Source organism: Haliaeetus albicilla, chromosome 24 (genome assembly GCF_947461875.1).
Source record: "Haliaeetus albicilla chromosome 24, bHalAlb1.1, whole genome shotgun sequence".
In the NCBI taxonomy this organism is placed as follows: domain Eukaryota; kingdom Metazoa; phylum Chordata; class Aves; order Accipitriformes; family Accipitridae; genus Haliaeetus; species Haliaeetus albicilla.
In genome coordinates this window covers 21,732,819-21,746,026 of record NC_091506.1, presented here as the reverse complement: position 1 = coordinate 21,746,026, position 13,208 = coordinate 21,732,819, and the positions used below count along the sequence as shown (strand labels likewise).

Genomic DNA, 13,208 nt, shown 5'->3' with positions numbered 1-13,208 from the left:
GAGAGATTCTCACCCCAGCCTATCTCACCTAAGAAACTGGTGAGTTCAATGCTGAGAAATTAAAACTAAGTGTGATGAAACCCTGTCGATAAGAGATGTCAGAAAGATGTATTTTTTAATCCTTGGGAGGGGTGGGGAGAGACAGTACTTCAGTGGGATGGATCTGACTGCTCACCAGTCATATGATGCCTCCATTTGGAACAGCCTGTTTTCTGCAGATAAGAATTATTATAGATAATTCCCAGGCTTCAAATGCAGTCCAAACAAGATTTTTTTTCCGGTGAACGGTGTGGCACAGGACATTTGAGAGCTGTTGGTTCCTAACCATGAGAAAAAGGCTTGAGGTGAAGACACATTGCTCCCTGTGCACCTTCAGAGCCCCTGGCAGTTTCTGCTGCTTCCTCTTGCAGGAAGATTCTAGGGCACGGCCCAAGTGGTTTAAGCTGGACCATCCTATATGACTAGATCATCTTTGAGAGAACAAGAGGAGCACAACCATTTTTCCACTCACAGGGAAGACTTGCGAACCACAATGCCATGGTACAAAATAATTACAGGCTAGGTATGCATTTCTCCAAGGAAATGGGAAAAAGTGAACCTAAGGGGATTTTCATAATCTCCAGTTAGTGAGGTACCTATTCTTTTCACATAACACAGCCACAGCTCCTTCATTTTCTTCCCCAGTTAGACAGTTACAGACTGAACACTCAATTCTCTGGGGACCTAGCAGTGTTTCCTGTCCTAATAAAAATATAACCTCTGATTTTAATTTCCATCCTTCCTTTTTTGCAGGAATTCTACTAACCCCTGAACTCCTACTGGTTTTTTTCCCTTAGATAGAAGTGTGTAACCTGTAGTTCAGTCTCTTTTTTATGCTACAGAAAGGAAAATTGAGAGTGGGATCTGGATCCGTTGACTGTGAAACCAATGAATTTTAAAACACAAATGCCCAAGAACCATTGGAAGGAAAACATGAAGTTTATCTAATTTTCCATCAATTTTTTATAAGCATCCTTGGTAGGAAGGCATCAGAGCCTGACTGAAGCCCAAACTTATTTCAAATGAAAGGAAAACTTCAAATTTTTATGAAAACTTCACAGTCTTCCAAATTAATGTCTTGCCAATCACCTGAATAATTCAAGATATGCATCCCTTATCCTCTCCCCGCCTGACAGGCAGGATACTGCTGAAAATTCATTCTGCCTTCCTTAAGGAGCTTCTCCGATTAGAGCGCGGAGTCCACAGAGCCTTTTGCATCCCTCTGGTTACTTCCTTGCCTTTACGGACCCCCTCAAGACCCATTCCCATTCCTCTTTTCCTCTTAGACTACAAGCTCGATAAAGGACACATCTTCATTTCTTAAAAGGTTTGTCCATTTGTTGACAGTGTGTGAAATCACTCATTCGTCTTCTGCACCACCATGGCAACATGGCAGCCTACCGCTGATTTGTACACGGGGCTCATACATAAAAATGGTCCTGCTGAGGTGCAGCCTCCAGTACAAAGGCATGGTGCTGTGACACCGAATGGCGTTTCCCCTGGTGGGGAAATGCACAGAGTCCAGCAGGGAGCTGGATCGGTTCTGCCAAGACAGAGCACACGAAGCAGGAACAAGAACGTTTTTCTCTCCTGTCTGCTGAGGTTGTCTGAAGATAATCCATCCCTTAAAAGGTCTGAATGTATTAGGAATTTGTAGCTTGCTAAAAATTAGAGGAAACATCAGTACACCTTTCTTTTATTTATATGGTGAAAACATTGCCTGCTGATGGTGCTGCCATTACTTTCATCTTTTCATAAGAGTCACTTTTGACATAAACTGTTGCAAATCCAGGGAGGATCTGTATTAATGTATTACAGTGAAAGATAAGTAAGGACAATAAAAATTCCTTTCCTATTCAAAGATGTGAAGTGACTTGCTTCCAGTTCATTTACAATGTTCATGAATTAGATCAGGTTGCTAATAAGAAAAACCCATGTGCAGTTTAGGTTTTCCCATTTCCCACTAAAATACCTCATGTCCTTATTTTCCACCACAACTCTCCTTTAGGAAAAAAAATAAAATTAGCAAAACAGAGAGCAAAAAGGGTGGAAGTAGATGTTACAATCAGACAGTACACTGTAGGTATTGTGAGAGGCAAATCCATGGCTCGATTTTAATTTTTTTAAGTGCTAGTTAGAATACAAATTTAATTCCGCTTTCCACTGCATAGCTGCTTTGTATGTCTTGCTCTGTTAGCAACCCTGTTTAACTCAGCTGCCTTCTGCAGCTAACTTCTGTCCTACTCGTTTCCTCAGATTTCTTAAGAATTGTACTTTGGGACACAATAAAATCTGTCCTATTCAGGAAATGTGCGAAAACATTTTGTTAGAGGAATCGTGAAGCTTGGGTTCAGTAAAAAGTGTTCTGTTGCAGCACCTTGCTCAGGAGCTTTAAATGAGAGCTCCTGATGTTTTTACAAGCTATGCTGCTAGGGTCAGAGGAAAAGAAGGAAAATTACATAAGCTCTCTGATGATATATCAAACCTCCTGCTTTTTGTAATGAGTTACAAAACCATAGTAAAAAGATTACTGCAGTCCTTGAGGAAGTAACAGAATAGTTTCTAGATGGCATGCAACTGGAAAGAAATAAAAATAAAATTAAATAAGAGAGAAAAGAGGTAGTGCCTTTGTTAAATCATCACTTAGGCTAATTGGGGAAAACTTTCGTTACCCGCTGTTCTGTTAGGGCATTCATTACCCTCTGTTGGGGCATCTATATCGTTATTCTGAAAATAATGTCAGTCAGCACTGAAGATAGTAGGGGACTTACACTACTTTATACAGCAAAACATTTGGAATTTTGGCTGTCGTAGCCAAGCAAAAAGTAACTTCTGCTGCTGCTGAGTTACTTTGCACGTTTAGATAGCAAAGTACCCTAAACTGCTGCTGGATAGCTTTGCAGACATTCAGCTGGTGGATACATTCGTGTCCCTGTGGTTTCCAGTATCCCAATTCCCTCTCTGTCTGGAGGCTCCTACTGTTTGGTGTTTCTCTGACAGAAGAGAAAATTGTTGCTAAGACATTGAAAGAAGGTGGCAGTTTTCTAAAACTGTCTCCTGAACTAAGTAAAACTGTAATTTAGAATTGAAATACTTACACTTTGGGGGTTTGGGGGCTGGTGTGTTTGGGACTCTTTTGCTTTTGGACTGCATTATTTCCTTTATAGAAAAAAATGAAATTTTAATTCTCTGTCTGGAGATCATCATGGAGTCAGTACAATCAAACCATCATTTACTGTCTCATGTTAAAGGCTGTTGAATTGTAGCAAAACTGATTCAATAACTACTGATGCCAGAAGAAAAAAATAGTAGTGCTCATATTCCTGCCCATGCCAATAAAATGGAATGAGGATTTTGTGTGTCATGTCCTTTTGACATTGATTCAAGAAAGATTAAAACTTACTGAAGCCATTAGCAACTTCCCTACCGATTTCTATAAAGATAAACAATGTAACGCTATCCATTTTTACTGTGCTTCAGCTAGGAGCCAGTAAACTACGGGAAAAAGTGACATTCAGAGCATAGACCAAACACAGGCAACTTTTAATGACTATTTTTGTAGGATTTTTTTTTTTAAGCGGATATACATCATACAATCAAATATTACACACACATGCAATTATACATGTATGAAATTCAGTATATTATATGTGCAATTTATATGCTTGTGCGTACTGAGTGGCTTGTGGCTGTGCAAGGGTCAGATATGATCAAAAGGGTTGAAAACACCAAATTTGGAAAAGAGTTTCTCTGAAACAATTATAAAAAACATTACAGATCTCTGTCCCATACAAACATGTGCATGTGCTTATGATTACTCATGTAAGTAGCTAAAGGAAAAGGGAAAGACTTCTGAGTAAAGCCAAGTATGCGGACATTTCCATCACTGAAACTAAATATAAAAATAAAGTGTGGAAGATATTACCTGTAGCAGTTATTATTATAGTTGTTGTAACTTCCCAGGGCTGTCAAGCACCCCAAGCAGATCGCATAAGAGAAAAATATCTGTGTACCAGCGTCCACCCACACCTGAAGACAAAAAAACCTGAGTGGTTAAAAAAGGTCAAGAAGAAATCACCTTTATGCATATATTGACTGCAAATTTGCAGAGGCAACTGTACAGGGTAATAGTGTCTGGCAAACCTTTTATAAGTCACAACCTTCAAAAAAATACGCTGTGAGTTAAATTCCCCTCTCCTTCCCAGTTACAAGGAGTAACTCAGCTGGTCTTTACAGGTTCAACCTAATCTAAGTAGAAAGAGAAACAGAATTTCTGGAGAAGAACCTCACCAAATATAAATTCTTTAATGGTTTTATTAACACTACAAGATGCTAGTAATTGCAACCTAAATAGAATCATCTTCATTTATCTCATTCTCACTTGATAATTATTTATGCAAATTTAAAAATTTAGTGTGAAAAAATACTCTAAAGCCAAAATATGCCATTCATAGATAATATACAAATCAAGCTGGGGAAAGAGAAGGGACAACTTATCAAGGGAAGGGGGGTTTTTTTAGCAATATTTAATGGCCCCAGTTAGGCACCAGGACATGGTTTTTCTGGTCACTGTACAATTAACAAATAAAAGCTCTGTAGAGCTTAGCAAGTAAGTACCTTTATAATATCATTATGGTAACATTTATATCCTAAAGTGATGGAAATACTAAATTCTAAATCAGAGAAAAGAAAAAAAAAAAAGGAAGCATGAGTTGACACAGTAAGATTATTCTCCTCACAGCAATCTCAGAAAATTAACATAACATGCAATTTTTTTTACTTTAAAGATACTCCAGCAAAACAGTTCATTTCATTCTACTAGAGTCTGGGTGTGTTATTATTGGAGGTGAACAGACTCTTAACTCCTGATTTTGCCATGAGAGCGATGTGAAGAACCCATGTCTACACAGCTGCACTGTCATTTCCAATCCAATAAATTCTGACTCCTAGTTTCCTGGGATAAATGAGCTCTGTAAGTTTTGGTTTTTTAAAGCAGAGCAACCAAAGTGCTTTTCAGAGAAGTAACAAAACCCTGACTGATAACCAGAGGCAATAACTGTGTAGCCTTTAGCTACTCTAAGTTTGAGACAGGAAAGAGGTAATGCAGGTAGTGATTTCATGACTAATAATAGTAATAATCAAATACTCATAAATATATCAAGAGAGTGGATTTGTTTTACATGTGATCAAGTGAGACCTTAGTCTCTGGAGTTGTTGTGAGGGCTTCTGTTTACGAATAACATTAAGATCACATTTGATTTGCATCAGTAGCTTAAATGGTTATTGCTGTCATACTGAATAAGACACAGCTGATTACATCTCAAAGTTTCACCACTTGGTAAGGAAAAGACTTCACAGAGAAAGCCTTTTGACAGACAGGCTCTTTAACAAGATCAGAAGCTCCCAAAAAGCTGTAAGGAGCATAGATCAACTGAAAATGCACGGTCTTCTTGAGCATAAATAAAAGCTAAGAAACTGGATCAGCACATGTGGAATCTGCTGTTTCTTTCCATTTCAGTTTTTGCAACACGTATTGTTGCAGTGCATTGCATAGCACTTAGATGAGCAATAGCCTTTCCTGTTGGCATATGCCAGCTCTGCAGAAGTCCGATTATTCCTTGGACAGCAAGTCCTAGTGGAAATGGGGGCAAAGAAGAACTGTACTCCAAAGTGAGAAACCCCAGAGCTGCTTCAGAAGAGGAGCAGAGAGCACATCCCTCTGGAGGTCCTGTGTACATAGTTAGAAAAACGGATAAAATTCTGGCCATAAGTGATATTATTTCTTTCAAAGAAAAACAAGTCTCCTGTAAAGCCCATGGCATCTGGCAGTGCTTCAACATAATAAGTGGCAAATACTTTATGAGAAACATGTTCCGTAAGCAAATGTTCACATGTTCTATAAAAGTTGAATCAGATTGAAGAGCCCTTTGGTTTTGTTGCACTATATGACATCAATCTAGAAATTCCATCAGAACTTATGGCTAATGTTTAAACAGAAAGGAGGAAGTAATTTTATTTACTGAATGGAATAATAGAATCAGTGTAGCTTCTTTTGGGTTGCACACTCAGAGAACTAGTGACGTTTAATTTGTGATGACCATTAATATTTCAGTTTCAGGTTTCTGAAATGGCAAAACCATCTACAACTCATCAAGGAAGTGGTAAATAGGGAAATTAATTTAGAAACCATAGATAGATTCTTGATAGCTGGAAAAACATGAGAGATGGACTAACTTTGTTGTATTTTTGTCACAAGCCTAGACATGTCAACATTTTAAAGCCATGCGGTTGATATTACAGCTCAGTTCTTCATATTCTTGCCCCAACAGCTAGCGACCATTTGACATTTACCAGCAGACTGCACTACTCATTTGTGGTTAGAGAATTTGTTGAGGTACACAAATTGTTTATTAGTCTAAGTCACACCCAGTCTTAGTCATTCATAAACTGTACCTCATGGGAAGTTGTTCTCATTAAAACTTCTAGTGGGTGCAGATGGGCTCTTGTAGATACCACTCACAAATCCAGGTGTCATCCATGTGGCGCACAGCAACAAAAGCATTATAAATTATTTCTGAGAGTGCTGAATTTGCAACGTCTGGCTTAGACTAGAATTTGTAACATTTTCCAAGTACATGGAATGAATGTAGAACAATTCTGCAGAACAATGAAATTCTGAAGGACAGAGACAAAGAAAACACTGCCAATAAGCTGCAAACCAAGGGTTCTGGAGCCAGCAGCTGGTGAAAGACTGGGACAAAAGGACTACATTTTTTTCTGAAATGAGACAGGGCTTGATAGGTTTCTGACATGAGTAGATTCCAGAGGAAAGGACCTGTACCAGAGAACATCCTGTTCATGCTTTATAAACTTTGTACCTTGAAAATCCTTTGGTTAGTGATAATTAAGTCAATTCAGTAGTATGCATTCATAAATTTTGGGATTGAAAATGTTTTATAGTCTTTTATTAGCTTCTACTTTAAAAGATGGATCTGTTTCTTCTTACTTTTTTCATATCATAATTAAAATGTTTCCATGCCAAAACAAGATCAAAATTAAAGCACAAAACCTTTGTTTATTATACCCTAATATGTAAAAAATCCAAATGCCAAAGGACAGAACCTTTATACCTACTATCCTTTATATCTACCATGCTTACATTTTGCACCTGTTACAGCCATTTTCTAGACAAGCTAGGTCCAGCGCTACATTAGCGACAGTACATGCAAACAAGAAAAATGTGGATGCCAGCTCAGAATACCGCACCACAGCTATTGCTCCGACTGCTGTACGGAAATAATGCTTGCTAGCTAGGAAGAAGGGGCTGTTCGATGAGCCTGTGCGATGAAGCTCTGTTCCCAAAGGGAGAAGGCAAAATAAACAAGCCTCAACTCTATGGCACCGCCTGCTTTCTCCAAGTAGAAATGAGGCAAGACAGTGAGAGATTGTGAGTCTCTCTCCACTTCCCATTTTCTGAGTGGGAAGGGGAACAGAGAGCTGTCTGTGCCCTGATCCCCATTTTGAGGCTTTCCCACACTTCATTTTACAGCTTTCCTGATTCACACCATTAGCTCACAAGCAGCGGTCTCAGCTGTGTCCTGCTGATAACTAACTTGTTGGTAAAAACATAATTCCACAAAACAGAATAACCAAGAACATCTTTTACTAAAAATGGAAAGCACTGTTTTGCAAAGTCCAGCTCTCAAAAGCTGGCAATACCCAGATACTAAGTCTGCCTGGGTAAACTTAATTTGGCCTTCTTGTGTGTAGGTCTTCATTTACATGACTTTCTGCCCAGGCAGATGAATCAAGCTAGTCAAACAGAGGATCCTGTTGTCCGGAGGATCCCTTGCCTCTTTTGTTGCCATGATTGTAGCACATGTAATGAATGAAGAAGGATAAAGAAGGAAGAAGAGGGATGTGCTGTAGCGAAGACAAGAGAATACTGCTCTGGAAAATTAGATTCTTTCAACGTCTCTGCTATAAAGTTTCTATGTGATGTTGTGTCCATAAATCACTTAAACCAAGCCTTTCTCAAATGTTCATTAACTACATAATCCTCATTTAATGGATATCCGAAGCGAAGTACAAAATTACTGAGCATTCACTGTGGCAACTAAGGTGAATGAAAGCCATGTCTGGAACAATTAAAAAAAAAAAAAAAACAAAAACCCACAGTATAAAAAGCCAGGTCTACCAACTTCAAATTGAAAATCCCCAGAAGACTGACAGCCTCTCATTTTAGTCTCGGTATATATATATCTCTCTACATCAGTAAGATGGGGTCATGCCATACACTGAAAACAAAATAACAGGTTTATGAAGCCCATGGACAGTGCAGAAATAAGTCACTTTGAAAGGCTGAGCCATTTTTTGTGATGATCAAGGTCTGAACAATATGCAGTATATTTACAGGGCCAAGCAATGAGTGAAAAGGATAAAACAAAATATTGCATAACTGTCCTGAAATGAGCTTAGCTGATGTTGTACTTGAATAAAGCAGAGACCCTGGGGAAAACCTGTTACGTGTTGATGTTATTTCCATAATGCATGGAATAAAAATGAACATTGCTCACCTGAAGGGCTATCATTAGATTCCAGGTTTTTCTCTAACTTTGTACCTTCTCTTTACTTTCCATACTCTCTGTATTTATTTTCTATACACTACTGTGCAGCTATTATGGAATCCTCCTGTGACTGCAGGAAACATCTCTCAGGATAAACTGACTATCTGGCACTTGCACAAGCTTTTAGAGTCATGACAAACAGCTGAATGTAATCAAAAGGTGTAAAATTGTTTCATGTCTGGGGAACATGGGAAAATTAAGTAGTTATTTTCAGTCTGATCCTCCTAAAAGATATGTAGTTTTAAAAAAATATATTATGTTGTCATTTGAAAAGCTTCATTTTACACCCCAGCTAGGAAGCTATTAATGAAATTTCACTATTCCACCTCGTTGTACATGTCTCTGCATGTTAGTCTATAGGAAAAATTCAAGATGCCTAAAGTGCACGTTGAGGACATTTTGAGCAGAAGTGTGTGTGTGTTAAAAATATGATACTCAGAAATTATGTTCGTGGCAGGTTATATGCTCAAATCCACAGCCAGGTATCTCACACCTCAGTGCCTGGGCCCTGGAAGAAGACAGGACCTGGTCAGCCTGCATCGCCTCTGCCTGGGAGGATCAAGTCTGTGGGCTGGGTAGACAAGCTCTTGGGATAAACATCAGCTTATGGTTTAATTTTTCAGTTGTTTTCTCAAATAATGGTAAAAATGGGAAAAGCAAACAAAACAGGATATGATTTTTTAGAAATGGCCCAGTGCAGCACTAAACCACCTCAACCACTTCCTATACTTACCCCTTGTTCAAATGTCTCTCTCTATGCTTAGTTATGTGTGTACCTGTACAACCTCACAAGCACCCTACAAACGGTAACAGCAGCCTTCTAGCTGTTGATGCACAGATCTACTGTGATTGGAAGGCGATTTTTTTTCTCTACTTTAAGTCAAGAGATGAGAATAACCACTGTGTAACACTAGTGCTATTGTCACTGTGGCATTAAGTAGGAAAGACCATATGTGGGCCTGAAAGATACAATGGAATTTACACCAAAAAAAACCCAGAAAAGCTCTAAAGAGGAGGCAGTATCTAGACGATAAAGTATATGCCTAATTACACACCAAGAAAAGTTGCAGGAATTAATAAAGCTGCTATAGAGTAAGGCTCACAGCTTTATATCAAACAGGAAAACAGTATTGTCATTCTCATTACAACTGGCTCTGACCTAAGAGCTGTATCTGACCTGTCGCAGGAGAGATGTCATGATTTCCTCCCAATGGTGCTGCTCTCCGAACTCACAGAATCAATCAGGATGTTGAGGTAGTAGCTGTGGGTTCTTGATACTGGTCTGGACTTACACGTAGGCTTTAGGTGCTTGTGTATTACAGTTTCAGAAGTTTGTGCATGTAAAGAAACACATGTGTCACCCTTTCTCTTTTTGCAGTCTTCTAAATTATATTTCACAGATTTCTTAATGGTACCAAATCATTGTGATGCTTTGGTTCAGGTGACAATTTAGAGACTTTCAATGTAATGGCTGATCTAAAAGAACTGCAACATCCGTGTTTCTCCATACATAACTAGAACAACAATCAAGCACTATGAGGATTCTTCCATTAAACAAAACGTATATATAGTTTACCTGTCTTTCCATTACCTTTCCTGTACTCTACAGTTAACAGATCTGTTAGGAATGATAAACATGTAGGGGCTGCCAATATTTGTACCCACACGCTTCCCTGAGTATTTCTGTCAAAATTAATGGAATAAATTTCACATTGGTGTCTGAGTACTGGCTGAAATATGCATCCCAGTGGTGTAGTTTCATAAATACGCACTTTTTTTTTTTTCATTCTTAACAGTGAGATTGAACACCCACTTCAGCTGCAAAGCTCAAAGCATCCTTAACTACGGAGTGGTTAATGACAATTCCATAACGAAGCACTCTGAGAATATGGGAGATCTCATAGGCCGGTTAAATGCTGCACTCACTCTTTAAAACATGATGTTCCAAATGTTGACAGTCATTTATTTTACGCTTTGTTATCAGAGAATGAGCAAGCACGTCAGAGTTTTCTTTTAATTTAAATTATTCATTACTTTTTGATGAATCTCAGCAGTGTTTGCATTTTAAAAAGCAGTTTGCCTTTGGTTTCAAATAAGAATTTTAAAAATAAAGCCTTTGCTATCAGGATATAATGAATTAATTTTCTAGGTAAAGGCATAAAATAGTTGCAGATTTTTATAACAGTAAGAATGCCTGAATAAAACAACCTGTTGCCAAATAGACTTAAGTAGGAACATTACTAGAGTTTAAGTCCTACACATCATGACATTAACATTCATGTGCCAGTGTCTCTCACAATATGTGGGGAATGTGCTGAAAATGTCAAAAATTCATGTCAGTTATGGAACATCTCTTCCTGTACTAGACCGCAAGGTTTAGTATTTTCAAGTTGGCTTCTAAAGCATGTGCTTTGTGAATCTATGGTCATAAAGCATGGTTTACATCCAAGCCACCTGGGAGCCAGTTAAACTATCTGGATATTTCACATACTGTAAAAGGTAGCCAAATTCAATGAATGGAGGAGGCCACAACTAGAGGACTAAACCAAGATCAGAAAAAAATAAAACCAAAATCCATACACAGTGTAGAAAAAAGAAGAGGCGATGGACAACAAACAAAGACTGAAAACCAGTTATGGAAATCACACAGGGTAGCCAGGATAAAGATCTTAGCTTTGTGTTTTGGGAAAAAGTACTGTACATTCTGTCATTATCGTACAGGTTTAGACATGACAGGACTGTAAGAAACTATAAAAATGGTAGGTCTTAATCTTGAAGTAGCACATGCACTTAAAGACTATCCCTGTCAGACATGAGGGAATCAAGTTGTTAATTATGAGTACTAATAGAAACTTTTGGAGAATCAAACCATCTCAAAAGGATCTGCCAGCTATGGCCCTAATACAGGCTTCCTTCCTCTTCTCCTGCCACCTGAATTAGATAAGAGTGTTTAAGGGACTGCTGCCTTTGGTGATGCCAACCACATCTCCAAGCACTGCTACAACAGGTCAGAATAGGTCTAATAATTTCTGACATAAAACTGTAGAAAAACCCAAAATATATGCTGAGCAAAATACAATGAAAAAAAATGCAGTTTCTACTGACTTTGGGAAAAAGCCAAAGTCCCTATTTCACCCTGTCCTTTCATCTCACATAGTCTGGGTCCTTCTTTTCTATCAGTTTGTCTGACTGCTTTCAGTTACTACCTAACATATTTGACTGAATAGGAACTGAAATTGAAACCCAAGCTGACCCTTCTGCTGTAACCCCACAGAAAAAGAGCAGGTGCTTGTGCTGTGAGCCTACACATACAATTCAGAGGACAATCAGATGGATGGACAGACGCCACTGAGATATTCTGACCTTTTTTCAAGGTCAGGCTGGAACCTTTCTTTGTCTTGTGATTAGTAGGCCTTCATTTTACGTTGACACCAATAGATAGCTGTGATTGTACATATGAAGCAAACATGAATAACTCAGCTATGTTAAACTAAACAAACTAAGTTCATACATAACAGTATGTTTTTCCTGCAGACATACTTGCTAATGCACAAATCCTGCACATGCAGAGGCTCCTGACCATAACTGTTCTGGTGTAGCAAACAGAAGGTCTCCAGGGCTACTAGATTCTGCTACTCAAAATAATCTTTTGATATTAAGAACATAGAGAGCACATACTCTCTACTGCGACAGGAAAGTACCACATAGCCTGAAGGCAGCGAGCTTTCTTTACAAGATTATTTTTTCCAGTCTTAGAACCCATGCCTCCTAAGTAAATGACAACATTATCACTAAGATGAACTTCTGAAGTCACTAGGAAAGTAAGAATTATTTTACTAATTGAAGTGTGCCGACACAGCATAGGGTAATGTGCAACTATAAAAATCATTCCCAGAAGAACATTTCTTAAATTGCTGTTTATTATGTTCCTCTGCTACAAGTTACATTTTTATGTATATATGAATGTGTCTTCTAAGAAAAATGATAAAATAGGTAGCAGTGGAGGACTGAGCATTTTACCTCTGATCTTACTCCAATTAAAGTAATTTTTTTGCAGCTTTCTCATTATGAACAACATTCAACTGCATCACAAACTATTGTGTTTGTTGTGGTGCAACTTAGTTGACAATAGCAGGAGAGAGCACCAGGATGAGAAGTAGACTGCTGCATTAAGACTGGATATATATACACTGGAAGGAAAGCAACAGGTATATGTGTGGCTTTTTTTTTGTTTTTTTTGACACTTCCTATGTTCCTCATATGCTAACCAAGATGAAGAATGTTATACATTCAGATGAAACTCCCCCAGAAAAGACAGAGATTAATTTTGGATATTTTCAGGTTCAATGCAGAATGCTTTGCCAAATGAATGGAGAAGAGGCTGAAGCACCTACATCTGCCCTGGAGGCCACACTAAGCAGGAAAGTACAGTGGTTATAGATCCCATTGCAAAAAGTGCAAGAGGTTATACTCTGGATAATTCACTGCCATCAATCAAAATCTCTGTTCAAAGGCATGAAAGAAAATTGACTAGTTTTCATT

The 13,208-nt window shown here is 38.3% G+C and overlaps 1 protein-coding gene across 2 annotated transcripts in view; it reads right to left on the bottom strand.

Moving 5' to 3' along the window:
• Window positions 1–13,208, bottom strand: part of SLC6A11 (solute carrier family 6 member 11) — a 108,138-nt gene that overhangs the window by 18,459 nt on the left and 76,471 nt on the right. For both annotated transcript variants that reach the window (XM_069769769.1, XM_069769768.1), the window contains exon 8: window positions 3,965–4,068. In XM_069769769.1, the coding sequence (XP_069625870.1) occupies window positions 3,965–4,068 (104 nt within the window). The remainder of the gene's footprint in view (window positions 1–3,964; window positions 4,069–13,208) is intronic.